The following is a 16,746-nucleotide window of genomic DNA, read 5'->3' on the forward strand; positions in this document are numbered from 1 at the left end:
GACGGATGTATGGATGGATGGATATGAATATCAGGACTCATTGTCTACCATTACTGTATGTTGCTCTATCACGAGTTCCAGTATTGAAGGACTGTACATAGTGCCAAAAGACAATGATAATAGATTTTATCATGGTCGAATAAATAATACAAAGATCACTTCTTTACAAGATGAATTTCGCCGATTATCATTGAACACATTGACAACAAGAGGAAGAAGGATTCTTGATTTCATGAATGACAAAATAAAGTTGTCCATGGTGACTATCAATTGCCAAAGTCTTAGAAAACATGTGTCGGATTTGAGCGATCACGTAATTGGTCCAAGCAATATTTGGTTACTATCAGAAACCTGGTTAAATGACGATGGAAATGAATTAAACCGCAAAGCTGTGAGATCCGCAGGAGTCGCATTTTATCAAACATCAAATAGGACCACGAATATAGTAACTTCAAAAATTGACATTTTATTACGACGCATTCATGAAGTCGATAGTGGTCAATCATCTATTGGTGATATGTGGTCTGCTAACTGTGATGATGGAACAGACATCATAATGGTGGTTCACATCCCGCCCAATAACGCAATTAATAATACTATAAAGTTTTTATATAAAAGACTCATGATTCACAGTCGAGTAGGTTCTGAAGAATCAGGGGAAAATTATCATACGTTGGCTCTTATTTTAGCAGGAGATTTTAATGTTAATGCGTCCGAAGATGGACAACTTTTGGTAAACTTAATACAAAATAAATTAGAACTACGAATGAATTATAACCAAAATGAGTCTACCACAAGACCTGGAACAACAATTAATGCAGTTTTCTCTTGATATCTTACTAATATTCATTCTAAAACATACGAGTCTTATTTCTCACATCACATGCCTATTGTTTCGGTCCTAATAACAAAAACAGCAAAATACTGAAGTATCCGATGATGAAAATGATGAAAATAATAAATAAATCGAAATATCTTTAACTTATCAATGATAACCCATAATGAATTCAAATATTTGTACAAAATTAACACGTGTATGTATATACATGTCTGTGTTATACATGTATGTACAAATGCATATATAATACATATAGATGGAGCGAAAGAAGTTTTACTTCAGTCGTGTGGTCTAAAGCACACTGGTTTTATTTGTTTGTAGTCAAAACTCAACTGGTCACACACCTTCCCTTCCTAATTATTTTACTTTTATCATCAAACAACAACAACAACAAACGACAACGACAAATTAATTATATTTCGGTGGCTACCGCAGGTTCCAGGAAAACTACGATACTTTTATGTTCATATATTATAGTAAGAATTACATATTAAAACTCATAACCTACACCTAAGACCATGATCGCCCCCGATGTTAGGATAGCAATCCCATTCCATAGCTTGTGTGGTATCAGGAATCTTCTCGTTCACACAACTGGATGTTTATTGGCGGGGTCAGCAACGTTACTCGTAATAGGATATTTTGTCCATACAACGACGTGTCCCCGGCGATGTTCATTTATTTTTTAATATGTTGCCTGCACGTAACAAATTCAAAATTCAAACGACAGTCGAAAATGTACTCGTAATAAATTTCCTTAAACACTCGTCACCAGCACAGAGCACACGGCTATAATTTTCCATAATTCGTTAATAAATTCACTCATTAGCTAATTAAAACTTATTCACTTGCGCTTAGAAAGACAAATGACAGTACTGAATAATAACAAAATGGCGGAAAAAAGAAGGATAGTATACCGACCAATCAAATAGTCCCGTTTCACTTGACAATTACCACAGTTACTGTGACATTTTAAAAGAATGGATTAAGGACTATTACACATGCAATAATTTTCTGCATACAACACGGGATTTGTAGATCGCCCTTGAGATAATTTTATGGAAAATATGCACCCAATAGTTGTGCCTACCGCCGCTCTGGCTGTATAGCGGCGCTAGCAGCTAGCATCGGCCGATCGAAAATATTTCGTTTTCTGTTTATAGATGGCACTTTTAATAATTTTACCAAATAAGAATCAAATGACATATTATTAAATGTCTGCAAACAATTAAGCATTCGTATTGCGTATTGTATTATTAAAAGTATGTAAGAAAGAATTAAACAATGTAAGTCGTTGTTATATGGGTAGGGTAGGCAGTGCTTATTCTTATCTATGGCGTGCACGCCACTGCCGCCACCGATCGCTTCCCTGAGGACACGGCGGTGCTCAGCCCAAGCAGGGCACACCGTCACCGTATGCTCCACCATGTCCTCCGGGTGGTCGTCGCAATGACGACACCTGGACGTTTCCTCCCTCTGAATCCGAAACATCCGTGTTCGGTCAGCACCTGCGTCAGGCGGAAAATGAGGACCCCGTTTCGTTTCCAGCACCTCCTTAAGGAAGACTTTTACCACTGCGATAGTAGCGTGCCCGGTCTTCAGCTGAGACAGTCGTTCTTTCCACTGCACTATGAGACAGCGCCAGAGTTCGTCCCGCCACGCTTTGAACTGTCGCGTTGGCGGACATTGGCTTCAGAGCGCAAACTGAGTTCATATTTAAATGAAACTGCGGTAGATTACTTTCTTCTGCTAGTCGCGTAGTACATCCGAAAATCATAGTCATACTTTGATATTAAGTAAACAAATATTAAGTATTATAGCTGTTTTTATAAGATAAATTGTTGTCGCAATAAAGTTTTTGTTTTGGAAGCCCTAAAAGTGTGTTGTTCTTAAAAAAGTTTTGTTTTTCAACACTGGCAATGACGATGTCAACGTCTGTAGAACGAGAGTTACACATTTCAAATAAAAATATTGTCATCTCCATTGACTTGTAAATTAGTATAAATCAATACATGTGGCACTCGGGAGCTGCTGCGGTAAACCTATTGCATAGCATTTTTTATCAATTCATGCTATTTTAATTATTTATTTATTTATTCATGCAATTATATTTATTTATTTTTAGCAGTTGATCTGCACGCACACATCTACTGGCACGCACACAAACACCGTGCCGGAATCTACCGAACTGTAACTGGGTTCAACGTGTCTGTGTTAGATTTATTTTCGTTAATAAAAGCTATGCAATAGCTCAAAAACTAATATATAATTCCTTAAATACAATATATAATACATTTGAGTTATTATAACAATTTATTATTCATCATTTTTTCTCTTGGATTGCGAGTTCGATACTTTCGAAAGAGCGTTGAAGAGGACGAAGTTAATTGAATATAGTCTCTGCTCTAGAGCTGATTTGTATGAATTACAGTTCACTTTCTCTACAGGGAGGCACCTCTGGAAGAAAAAGACGAAGGCTTCAAAAAAATAGAACATAAAAAACAGGAATAACAAAAACACACACTCACCAATACATGAGGACTGAATGCAAAGTTATTTTTGCAAGGAAGTCTCTTCATGACTCCACTAAAGCAGTTGAAGTAAAAATTACAGTTTTCGAAGTCGGGATAAACGAATCTGTCATCTTCACCACATTCGGGAAGTTGAGGTTTGATTGGTTTTTCAGTAATCATTGGTGTGAAATGACAAGGGCTGTTGGTAGTTGTTGAATAAGGAGCAAGAGTCCTTTTGGATTTCTTTGTTGGTAATGTCCTTACTGTACGTAATGAACTAACTTCTCTTGTTGTATGTTCATTGTTTGGAGTATAAGTTTCTGACTCTGTTGTTTTATTAGTAGAGTGAGGTATTGTTGCTTGGGTTGTTGTGGAATGTTCAACTGCCGTAACTGTCAAAGTAGATTCAGTAATGTTATCAGAATTGGTACGTAAACCAGGCGTTTCACTTGTAGATGTGCTGGGTTTCGTAGTCGTTGTGGCAGTGGGCGGTAAGGTTTTAATGTTCGGTTTGGTTGTTTGAGTAGGATTTACACTCGTTGGATGCGTTACGTCGGTTGGAACGGATGGTGTGTCCGTTAAAGTTGATGGAGTATTGGGGCTAGAACTTGTCGTCGGCAATGGATGTGAAGTTGTTATCACGGGCGTTTCACTCGTTGGATGCGTTACATCGGTTGGAACGGATGGAGTGTCCGTTAAAGTTGATGGAGTATTGGGGCTAGAACTTGTTGTCGGCAATGGATGTGAAGTTGTTATCACGGGCGTTTTACTTGTAGGTGTGCTGGGTTTTGTAGGCGTTGTGGCAGTGGGCGGTAACGTTTTAATGCTCGGTGGTGTTGTCTGAGTAGGATTTTCACTCGTTGGATGCGTTACGTCGGTTGGAACGGATGGTGTGTCCGTTAAAGTTGATGGAGTATTGGGGCTAGAACTTGTTGTCGGCAATGGATGTGAAGTTGTTATCACGGGCGTTTCAGTCGTTGGATGCGTTACGTCGGTTGGAACGGATGGTGTGTCCGTTAAAGTTGATGGAGTATTGGGGCTAGAACTTGTCGTCGGCAATGGATGTGAAGTTGTTATCACGGGCGTTTCACTCGTTGGATGCGTTACATCGGTTGGAACAGATGGAGTGTCCGTTAAAGTTGATGGAGTATTGGGGCTAGAACTTGTCGTCGGCAATGGATGTGAAGTTGTTATCACGGGCGTTTCACTCGTTGGATGCGTTACATCGGTTGGAACGGATGGAGTGTCCGTTAAAGTTGATGGAGTATTGGGGCTAGAACTTGTTGTCGGCAATGGATGTGAAGTTGTTATCACGGGCGTTTCACTCGTTGGATGCGTTACATCGGTTGGAACGGATGGAGTGTCCGTTAAAGTTGATGGAGTATTGGGGCTAGAACTTGTTGTCGGCAATGGATGTGAAGTTGTTATCACGGGCGTTTCACTTGTAGGTGTGCTGGGTTTTGTAGGCGTTGTGGCAGTGGGCGGTAACGTTTTAATGCTCGGTGGTGTTGTCTGAGTAGGATTTTCACTCGTTGGATGCGTTACGTCGGTTGGAACGGATGGTGTGTCCGTTAAAGTTGATGGAGTATTGGGGCTAGAACTTGTTGTCGGCAATGGATGTGAAGTTGTTATCACGGGCGTTTCAGTCGTTGGATGCGTTACGTCGGTTGGAACGGATGGTGTGTCCGTTAAAGTTGATGGAGTATTGGGGCTAGAACTTGTCGTCGGCAATGGATGTGAAGTTGTTATCACGGGCGTTTCACTCGTTGGATGCGTTACATCGGTTGGAACAGATGGAGTGTCCGTTAAAGTTGATGGAGTATTGGGGCTAGAACTTGTCGTCGGCAATGGATGTGAAGTTGTTATCACGGGCGTTTCACTTGTAGGTGTGCTGGGTTTTGTAGGCGTTGTGGCAGTGGGCGGTAACGTTTTTTTGCTCGGTGGTGTTGTCTGAGTAGGATTTTCACTCGTTGGATGCGTTACGTCGGTTGGAACGGATGGTGTGTCCGTTAAAGTTGATGGAGTATTGGGGCTAGAACTTGTCGTCGGCAATGGATGTGATGTTGTTGTCACGGGCGTTTCACTCGTTGGATGCGTTATATCGGTTGGAACGGATGGAGTGTCCGTTAAAGTTGATGGAGTATTGGGGCTAGAACTTGTCGTCGGCAATGGATGTGATGTTGTTGTCACGGGCGTTTCACTCGTTGGATGCGTTATATCGGTTGGAACGGATGGAGTGTCCGTTAAAGTTGATGGAGTATTGGGGCTAGAACTTGTTGTCGGCAATGGATGTGAAGTTGTTATCACGGGCGTTTCACTTGTAGGTGTGCTGGGTTTTGTAGGCGTTGTGGCAGTGGGCGGTAACGTTTTTTTGCTCGGTGGTGTTGTCTGAGTAGGATTTTCACTCGTTGGATGCGTTACGTCGGTTGGAACGGATGGTGTGTCCGTTAAAGTTGATGGAGTATTGGGGCTAGAACTTGTCGTCGGCAATGGATGTGATGTTGTTATCACGGGCGTTTCACTCGTTGGATGCGTTATATCGGTTGGAACGGATGGAGTGTCCGTTAAAGTTGATGGAGTATTGGGGCTAGAACTTGTCGTCGGCAATGGATGTGATGTTGTTATCACGGGCGTTTCACTCGTTGGATGCGTTACGTCGGTTGGAACGGATGGAGTGTCCGTTAAAGTTGATGGAGTATTGGGGCTAGAACTTGTTGTCGGCAATGGATGTGAAGTTGTTATCACGGGCGTTTCACTTGTAGGTGTGCTGGGTTTTGTAGGCGTTGTGGCAGTGGGCGGTAACGTTTTTTTGCTCGGTGGTGTTGTCTGAGTAGGATTTTCACTCGTTGGATGCGTTACGTCCGTTGGAACGGATGGTGTGTCCGTTAAAGTTGATGGAGTATTGGGGCTAGAACTTGTCGTCGGCAATGGATGTGATGTTGTTATCACGGGCGTTTCACTTGTAGGTGTGCTGGGTTTTGTAGGCGTTGTGGCAGTGGGCGGTAACGTTTTTTTGCTCGGTGGTGTTGTCTGAGTAGGATTTTCACTCGTTGGATGCGTTACGTCGGTTGGAACGGATGGTGTGTCCGTTAAAGTTGATGGAGTATTGGGGCTAGAACTTGTCGTCGGCAATGGATGTGATGTTGTTATCACGGGCGTTTCACTCGTTGGATGCGTTATATCGGTTGGAACGGATGGAGTGTCCGTTAAAGTTGATGGAGTATTGGGGCTAGAACTTGTTGTCGGCAATGGATGTGAAGTTGTTATCACGGGCGTTTCACTTGTAGGTGTGCTGGGTTTTGTAGGCGTTGTGGCAGTGGGTGGTAACGTTTTTTTTGCTCGGTGGTGTTGTCTGAGTAGGATTTTCACTCGTTGGATGCGTTACGTCGGTTGGAACGGATGGTGTGTCCGTTAAAGTTGATGGAGTATTGGGGCTAGAACTTGTCGTCGGCAATGGATGTGATGTTGTTATCACGGGCGTTTCACTCGTTGGATGCGTTATATCGGTTGGAACGGATGGAGTGTCCGTTAAAGTTGATGGAGTATTGGGGCTAGAACTTGTTGTCGGCAATGGATGTGAAGTTGTTATCACGGGCGTTTCACTTGTAGGTGTGCTGGGTTTTGTAGGCGTTGTGGCAGTGGGCGGTAACGTTTTTTTGCTCGGTGGTGTTGTCTGAGTAGGATTTTCACTCGTTGGATGCGTTACGTCGGTTGGAACGGATGGTGTGTCCGTTAAAGTTGATGGAGTATTGGGGCTAGAACTTGTCGTCGGCAATGGATGTGATGTTGTTATCACGGGCGTTTCACTCGTTGGATGCGTTATATCGGTTGGAACGGATGGAGTGTCCGTTAAAGTTGATGGAGTATTGGGGCTAGAACTTGTCGTCGGCAATGGATGTGAAGTTGTTATCACGGGCGTTTCACTTGTAGGTGTGCTGGGTTTTGTAGGCGTTGTGGCAGTGGGCGGTAACGTTTTTTTGCTCGGTGGTGTTGTCTGAGTAGGATTTTCACTCGTTGGATGCGTTACGTCGGTTGGAACGGATGGTGTGTCCGTTAAAGTTGATGGAGTATTGGGGCTAGAACTTGTCGTCGGCAATGGATGTGATGTTGTTATCACGGGCGTTTCACTCGTTGGATGCGTTATATCGGTTGGAACGGATGGAGTGTCCGTTAAAGTTGATGGAGTATTGGGGCTAGAACTTGTCGTCGGCAATGGATGTGATGTTGTTATCACGGGCGTTTCAGTCGTTGGATGCGTTATATCGGTTGGAACGGATGGAGTGTCCGTTAAAGTTGATGGAGTATTGGGGCTAGAACTTGTTGTCGGCAATGGATGTGAAGTTGTTATCACGGGCGTTTCACTTGTAGGTGTGCTGGGTTTTGTAGGCGTTGTGGCAGTGGGCGGTAACGTTTTTTTGCTCGGTGGTGTTGTCTGAGTAGGATTTTCACTCGTTGGATGCGTTACGTCGGTTGGAACGGATGGTGTGTCCGTTAAAGTTGATGGAGTATTGGGGCTAGAACTTGTCGTCGGCAATGGATGTGATGTTGTTGTCACGGCCGTTTCACTCGTTGGATGCGTTATATCGGTTGGAACGGATGGAGTGTCCGTTAAAGTTGATGGAGTATTGGGGCTAGAACTTGTCGTCGGCAATGGATGTGATGTTGTTATCACGGGCGTTTCACTCGTTGGATGCGTTATGTCGGTTGGAACGGATGGAGTGTCCGTTAAAGTTGATGGAGTTGTGATTGAGATAGGAGGTAGAGTTCGTATTTTAGTTGTGTTACCAGGTTCCAATGGAGATACAGGAGGTAAAGGATGAAATGGACGTGGAGATACATAGTTGCAGCACATTGCTACTGGCCATGGCTGGCAGTTCTGTAAGAGATATTTTATTTTTATCAACTAACATAAATATAGCAAATTCCATTCCTGGTTGTACGAAAGTTTTATATTAAAAGAAATCGTAATATCTTATATATGAAATAAAAAAAAATATTTATTGCTACCCGAGTCATGGCTTACCGAATATTAATTTTTGCTTATTTATTATAAACTCCCTCAGTTTAAAAGTGTTTTATTTAAATCGGATATACAATGATCTTTTATAGAGGTTCTTCAAGCCTGTGTGTAATTTGTCAAATTTAAACCTTGACCTTAATATTTTAAAAACCTTAAAAAATTGTGCATTAATTTTTCTACCAAAATCTAGGCTAGTGAGCGTTAGTGCGGTATAAACCATGAAACAAAACTAGGACCATAAATACACCCACTAATCAAATTAGCAAAAAACCTATTTGAAATTATTCATTATAACATCCACCAGAGAAAATCTGTATTTTTTTTTTTGGTTGAAATAACAGAATAACAGAAATTATATATATGGTATAAGCCTTACTTTTACTTATAGTTGTATGTAACTATACATCAGAATCGCTACCAAGTACACTACCCTTGAAAACGGGTTTGCTTTGAGGAGCACGTTTGCTAGACATGGCACTGTTAGAGCAATGAATATCGTCTTAAATTCAGGTATTTTATTATTGAACCATTTTTATAAGGACAAAGAATCAAAAACCCGTCTCCAAATTAACTTAAAACAAGTAAAAACAACGAAAACATTATAGACTTGACACTTTTTTAAGTGCGAAGAGTTCAACGTAAATAAATTGCGCAACAAATGAATCTTGTGACGTGACCGTGACAATTTTTTTTACTTTAATGGACATTTTTTTTGTCAATTTCCCTCAACTTTAATTAGTCTGTTAGTATATTTAGATCGGATACTTACATTAGTTTTAGTGTCGTAGAGCAATCCTGTCGGGCAAGACTGGAGATATGGCTTGAACATCCAACAGACTATGTATGTGTTGCAGTTTTTGGGATAAGGGATCGAGTTCAATGTCTGATTGAGGCATGGGTTACCTGCAACTACTGTGATGTAGGCCAGGACCAGATAATATGAGAAATCTGAAATTTTAAACATTACAAAAATTATTTCATTGCATTACTTTATGTGTCTATTACTTTCAATCATTCTTGTTTGTAATGGAATAACTTTAATTAAAAAATAATTAAACGTATAAATAATTAATTTATTATGTAAAGATACGAAATATGACTGGGTGATATCTTTAGAATAACGAAACACTATGTCCTGGATAGGATTACTCCCGAGTATTTTGCCGGTTCGTCTCGTAGTATTGTTTTATTTATTTTTTTGCATAGCATATGCTGAATTGCAATATAAATTAGAAATAAATTAAGGGTAATAAAGTTATAAAAAATTAATAAACATGAATATTTACGAATAATTTAATATTTTTTTTTTATTAATTCTTATAATCTGCTTAGTACAGATAAAAAAAACGCCCTTATGAAAGATGATTTAATATTATGCACAATCTTAATGTCATTAACGACTTATAATAACTTTAATTTATTGAACTTAAAATTGAGAAATCTCTTAGTCTGACGATAAATTTCTGAACTGACTCGAATAATTTCAATATCTTCATTAATCAACTTTCGAAATTAAACTATTTTATATAAAATTTATATAATTCTACGTAAAAAAATATATATATCAACATACCCATATCACGGTAGTTATTATTTAAAAATGACATTTATACTGGTGCCTAGTCGAAGTCGACCATTAATAACCGAAGAATCGATTTTGTCCGATTCATACGTATTATATATATCGTTTAGGATTTTGACCTTTATTATAATGGTAATAAAGTAATTCGCATCACACTAATTCTGTATGAAACTAAAGTAATTAACTGTTAATTAGGTAAAATAAGTTTATTTTTAGAAACTGTGTATATATAAATGAATTTAAATAATAAATCAATAGAAAAATAATAAAGATTTTGTCTTGTTACTGCATATCTTGAAATCTTTTAAATCCAAAAGAAAAAAAAGATTTTTTTTTTACGAAATCAAAAAAAATAAGCTCGCAATAAATCTGGCTAACATCCTTAGACTTATTATATCGTCAGCTAGTTCTAAACTTCGGTAACAATCTGTTATGCATTAATAAATTTCATCGTTGGTGATTTCAAAATCCCGTCGTTGCCACTCGTATCTTAAATATTTAATCTTATAAAACATTTAAAAAAACCTTAGAGACATCTCAAATAAATTCACTATGAATGAATTTTGTAATATTTTTTGGGGAAGAGATTTTTTTTCTTAGAACATAGCTAGACCTTAAATTCCAAAGGTATTCATAAGCCATAGTTAACTTACAAATCATCCAGAGGGTGTCCTACTAAGTATTTTTCCGATATTTAGCCCTGGGCATACCGGTACGCGACCCCGGATCCTCGAGCCACCACTTTCATACCTTTATCCTCAGTCCATCAAGGTAGTGTCCTGTACCTCCCCCCATTCCCCTGCCTAACCTCTTTCTAACTCTACTCCTCCTGCCTAACTCTCTTTTAAGTTTTGGAGGTCAGACGGCAGTCGCTCCGTTAAAACCACTCCTCGCCACTCACATGGTTGACGACAATAATGGACTGGGGACGGCTAGGGCGTTGTCGATAAACGACGCGCAGGCACATCGCCCTACACCTGCGATAAGTGGGCAAGGGCTACCGTGTCAAGTACGGGCACGGCTAAAGACGTCAGTACCCCAACGGAAACTCCGCTTTGCAACGTGGAATATTGGCTCTCTAACCGGACGATACAGAGAACTCGCAGATGTACTCATGAGACGTCGGGTCTAGTGTGCGTTCCTCCAGGAAACTCGCTGGAAGGGCAATAAGTCTCGGAACATCGGAAAGGGTTACCGGCTGAGTTGCTAAATACTCAGCACCCGTGCAGTCTTCCAACCGAAATACCTCCTAATCTTGGACTTATTGCCCCGATAACACCTGACGAAACTCGGAATTGTCTTCGACGCACGAAGAATCGGAAAGCGGTGGGATCTGACGTTATTCCGATCGAAGCGTGGAAATCATTGGGCTCTCTTGGTGTGCTCATACTGACGGACCTTTTTAACCGCGTCTTGAACACTGGGACTATGCCGCATCAGTGGCGTTATAGTTACATTACCCCTATATACAAAGGCAGGGGCAGTGTTCAAGATTGTGGTAGTTATAGGGGCGTTAAGATCATGAGTCTCACCATGAAGCTCTTTGAGCGCATGATCGACCTCAGGCTCCGCCGAGAGTGTACTGTCTCGGAATGTCAATATGGATTTCAGCCAGGATCGGGCACCTTGTGTAAAGTATCTATAGGCATCTGTCCTAAGCCATAAACCAAATAAAAATGTTAGTCTATAGTCTATGTAATCAGCTTGAGAGAATAGACAATTTTGATATGTCATCTAAACCGCTCATTGTTTTATTTGCTTTCCTATTTTAATTAAATACTACGTTACATGGTGTCAGAACTATTTAAAAACGTGTTAAAAAAAGGAAACGAAGAAATTCGTGAGAAAGTTGTAAAATGGCTACGAACGACGCAGTATCTGGAATAAAGCCGCCGGCTAACCTACAAATTGACTCGGACAAATCAACGTGTTGGAAAAACTGGTTACAACAGTTTGAGTGGTATGCAATCGCTGTTCAGCTAGATAAAAAGCCAGCCGATGTCCAGGCAGCAACATTTATGGCAGTAATAGGCCCAGAAGCGATCGAAATATACAATAGTTTCAATCTGAGCGATACAGAAAAAAAAAACCTGGCCGCCATCAAAAACAGGTTCAAAGAGTATTTTGCACCAAAAACAAATATATCATTCGAAAGATATATATTTTTTAAGATTGAACAAAATGAAGATGAATATTTTAACGAATTTTTAACCCGAATAAAACTCAGGCAATCAAATGCGAATTTGACAATTTACTGGACGAAATGTTAAAGGACAAAATAGTTTTTGGTATCCGATCCAATCAAGTCAGAGAGAAATTGTTGACAGAGGATAAATTAGACTTAACCAAAGCTATTAATATCTGTAAAACTAGTGAACAAGCGTCCAAACAATTAGATGAGTTTGAAAGCAAAAATAAAACAGATAAAGTACTAGTAGTCAAAAACAAAAGTGTCAAAAACAAAGAAAATGAAAATTTTGACTGCAAAAGGTGTGGTTCAAATCACAAACGCAGAGAATGTCCAGCATTTAACAAACCCTGTACCAAGTGCAACAAAAATGGTCACTTTGCCAAAATGTGCCGCACAAAGAACTATAATCCTAAATTAAAAAATAAAGTGAACACTGTAGAAGAAATGTCAGATTGTTCAGAAGACGAGGTATATATATCAGCTGTAAGTGGTGGAGATAAGAAAGACTGGACAGAAACAATACAAGTTGGTAAAATAAAATTTGCTGCCAAATTAGACACAGGAGCACAATGCAATGTGTTACCGAGACACTTGATGAACAAACTAAAGGCAAGTCTGAAACCAAGCCGAACAAAAAATTTAATAAGTTATACAGAAGATAAAATGGCAGTTCTAGGTGAAGCAGAGTTACTATGTAAAATAAAAAATGAAAAAAGAAACATAATATTCAAGATAGTTAAAGAAAAAGTTACACCAATTCTAGGACTTGATACATGTGAAAAATTAGAACTTATTGCACGAGTGAAAACACTGAAGGAAAGTGAATGTAAAAATGATATCTTCGAAGGCTTAGGATGTTATAAAAACTTTGAATATGATATTGACCTTATTGAGAACCCGAGACTGGAAATTAGACCGTCAAGAAGAATTCCACATGCTATAAGAGACGAGGTAAGGCAAGAACTTGATAGAATGGTTAAGTTAGATGTTATTAAACCAGAAACAGAGCCTACCCCTGCCGTGAGTCCTATGGTAATTGTGAGACAAAAAGGTAAAATAAGAATCTGTATTGATCCGTCAGATGTAAATAAAAACATTCTTAGACGTCATTTTCCACTTACTACTATAGAAGAAATTTCAGCAGACATTAAAGGTTCTAAATTCTTTGCATTGTTAGATTGTACAAAAGGATTTTGGCAGATTAGACTTTCTGAAAGAACACAAAAGATATTAACTTTTGCTACGCCATGGGGAAGATATTCTTTCAAGAGACTTCCTTTCGGAGTATCATCGGCTCCTGAAATATTCCAAGAAATTTTAACAAATTTGCTCAGTAAATTTAAAAACGCAAGAGTGTCAATCGATGACATCTTTATCTATGCAAAAAGTAGAGAAGAACTTAAGAAAACTGTTAGCAAAGTTATAGAAACACTGAAGAATTCAGGGTTCAAACTAAATAAAAATAAGTGCATTTTTGAATCAGAAAGAATTAAATTCCTGGGGCACATTGTTTCAGCTAATGGACTAGAAGCAGACCCAGAAAAAGTTGAAGCCATACAAGCAATGAAGACGCCAACAAATAAAACGGAGCTACAGAGACTACTAGGAATGATCACATACCTAAATAAATTCATCCCGAATATGTCAGACCTAACAAATCCACTAAGAGACTTGCTACACAAAAATACAAACTTTATATGGGAAGTTCATCACGAAGAAACATGGAACAAAATAAAACAAGTTCTCCAGAGGCCTCCAGTATTAAGACTATATGATGTAAATAAACCTGTAACATTAAGTGTAGACGCAAGTTCAAAAAATCTTGGTGCTGCACTCCTCCAAGAAGGACAACCAATAGCATTCGGAGCAAGGGCGTTGACCAAATGTGAACAGAACTATCCACAGATCGAAAAGGAAGCACTCGCTATACTGTTTGGATGTAAGAAATTTCACGAATATGTTTACGGCAAAGAACTGACAGTAGAATCAGACCATAAGCCACTTGAGTCTATCTTCAAGAAAAACATACAATCTGCTCCAGCAAGATTGCAACGGATATTATTTAATCTTACACCATACTCACCAAAAGTTATATTTAAAAAAGGTACAGAGATACCACTGGCAGACTTCCTTAGTCGAGACTGTGATGCCTCTAATCTAAAATATGAACAAGAAGAAAATCTGAAAGTTGCAGTTATACTACCTATGTCAGTAAATGCTAAACAAGAGTTAATTACAGCCACAAAAGAAGACCAACACTCACAGTTACTACTTAAGACAATAATACAAGGATTTCCAGACAAAGTCAGGGACCTTCCTACAGAACTACAACACTATTTTAATTTTAAAGAAGAACTAAGCTATCTGAACGGTATAATTTTTAAAGGAAATAAAATTGTGGTACCTAAATTACAGATCCCCAAAATGCTAAAGAATATTCATCAAGGACATCTAGGTATAAACAGCTGTTTAAGAAGAGCACGACAACTTTTCTATTGGAAAGGACAGTACCACGACATTATAAAACTAGTCAAAACCTGCTCCATCTGTGAACAAACACAAAGAGATAACATAAAAGATATAGTGCTAGTTAAAAAATTTCCTACACTTCCATGGCAAATAGTTGCATCTGATCTGTTTGAACTAAAAGGTAAAACTTACATAGTAATCTGTGACAGCTACTCCGGATATGTGGATTTTCGACAGCTAAAAGGTCAGTCATCGTATGAAGTTATAGAACAATTGAAACAATGGTTTGCCGTGCATGGAGTACCAGAAGAGCTACAAACTGACAATGGACCACAATACATGTCCAGAGAATTCAAGGCCTTTCAAAAAGAGTGGAAATTTAACCATGTCACCTCCAGTCCACATCACCCTCAGGGCAATGGGCTTGCTGAAAAAGCAGTTCAAGTAGTCAAGAACATATTGAAAAAATGCAGTATGGACAAGTCTGATGTCCAACTTGCTTTATTAAACTGGAGAAATACTCCAAGAAATGATATTTTAGGCTCACCCAATCAACGTCTATACAGCAGAATTACCAGATCTCCATTACCTATAAACGACAACAACTTAAAACCAAAATAATAACAGGAGTGACCACTGAGCTTAAACGACTAAGAGAAGTACAAGCCAAATATGGTAATAGGCACACTAAAAAACCAGATTCTTTTGAAATTAATGAGAAGGTCAGACACAAAGTTGCCCACCGTCAATGGGAGGGGGCAAGGGTGTTAGAAAGGCCTGAAGGTTTACCAAGATCCGTTATCATCCAAACTGATCAAGGACAAATACTACGCAGAAACTTCAGTCATTTGCACAAGACTCAAGCAGACATAACCAGAAACAGAGTGGTAGTTCCTGATATTAAATATACAGAAGAACCAACAACACAACAGGTTCCATCACCACAATCACCTGCTGCCCTGGAGTCTCAACCGACATCAACAAGTTCATCACCAAGTAGTTCTAATCACATGCTGGAGTCAACACTCACTCAACCATCAACAGCACCTAGATCATCAAGATATGGTAGAATAATAAAACCAGTAAATAGACTTGATCTTTAATAACACTTAAATCAGTACTTATTAAAGCTGTGCTCAGTAAATTTACAATCATTTTATATTTTCTTGTGCAACATTAATTATTAGATGAATAATGTTAGTTTACTATTCACATAATAGTAAGTCATTGTTTTGTCATATAAAATTTATTATGTTCATTCATGTTAATTAAAGAATAATAAGTTAGTTTTAAAATGTAAGAAAACGTTTTTAAGTTTGTTTAGTTTATAAAGAAAGGGAGATGTAAAGTATCTATAGGCATCTGTCCTAAGCCATAAACCAAATAAAAATGTTAGTCTATAGTCTATGTAATCAGCTTGAGAGAATAGACAATTTTGATATGTCATCTAAACCGCTCATTGTTTTATTTGCTTTCCTATTTTAATTAAATACTACGTTACACCTTGGACGCCATTTTTGCTATCAGAAATCTGATGGAGGCATACAGGGAAAAAAGGAGAGCTCTGCATGTCGCATTCCGAGATCTGCAGAAGGCCTTTGACTGCGTGCCTCGTCAATGTATCTGGTGGGCATTGCGATTCAAAGGGATCCCTGAGGCCTATATTGACATCATCAGAGACATGTACCGCGATTCCGTTTCAATGGTCAGGACTGCTGTTGGCGATACAAAACCCTTTCCGATCTCAGTAGGGGTTCACCAAGGCTCGGCTCTTAGCCCCTTCTTGTTCAATGTAGTGCTGGACACTGTCTCGGCTAACATCCAGGAGCAGCCTCCATGGCTGATGATGTATGCCGATGACATAGCGCTCTTTGATGAGAGGCAATGGACTTACCATCGAGGATGCTAAAGACCGTGCAAAGTGGAGGAGTTTGAGCAGGAAGGCTGACCCTGGCTAATGCTGGGATAAATTGTCAGGAAGAAGAAGAAGAAGAAGTTAACTTACAAATTATTTGCGTATTCTTATTTATAATGTTGGAACGTACTTCGAAGGCTAGTAGGTTCTTTTCAAATATGGTTAGGTAGGGAGAGGAGCTTGGACAGTGGAGGTGAGCGTTTAACGCGCCTTAGTTA

The 16,746-nt window shown here is 39.2% G+C and overlaps 2 protein-coding genes across 2 annotated transcripts; one reads left to right on the forward strand and one right to left on the reverse strand.

Annotated features, from left to right (window-relative positions):
* Window positions 1-3,085: 3,085 nt before the first annotated feature.
* On the reverse strand, window positions 3,086-10,012 carry LOC116765825 (mucin-2-like). Its single transcript, XM_061525373.1, is given in 5 exon segments — window positions 3,086-3,295; window positions 3,367-6,685; window positions 6,687-8,227; window positions 9,141-9,319; window positions 9,945-10,012. Coding segments are annotated over 5 exon segments (5,184 nt in total). The 5' UTR covers window positions 9,949-10,012; the 3' UTR covers window positions 3,086-3,154.
* Window positions 10,013-11,585: 1,573 nt separating this feature from the next.
* LOC116769902 (uncharacterized protein K02A2.6-like) lies at window positions 11,586-16,065 on the forward strand. Its single transcript, XM_032661097.2, is given in 2 exon segments — window positions 11,586-12,173; window positions 12,176-16,065. Coding segments are annotated over 2 exon segments (3,423 nt in total). The 5' UTR covers window positions 11,586-11,809; the 3' UTR covers window positions 15,235-16,065.
* Window positions 16,066-16,746: the final 681 nt, after the last annotated feature.

The sequence above is a fragment of the Danaus plexippus genome, chromosome 28 (assembly GCF_018135715.1).
Source record: "Danaus plexippus chromosome 28, MEX_DaPlex, whole genome shotgun sequence".
NCBI lineage: Eukaryota > Metazoa > Arthropoda > Insecta > Lepidoptera > Nymphalidae > Danaus > Danaus plexippus.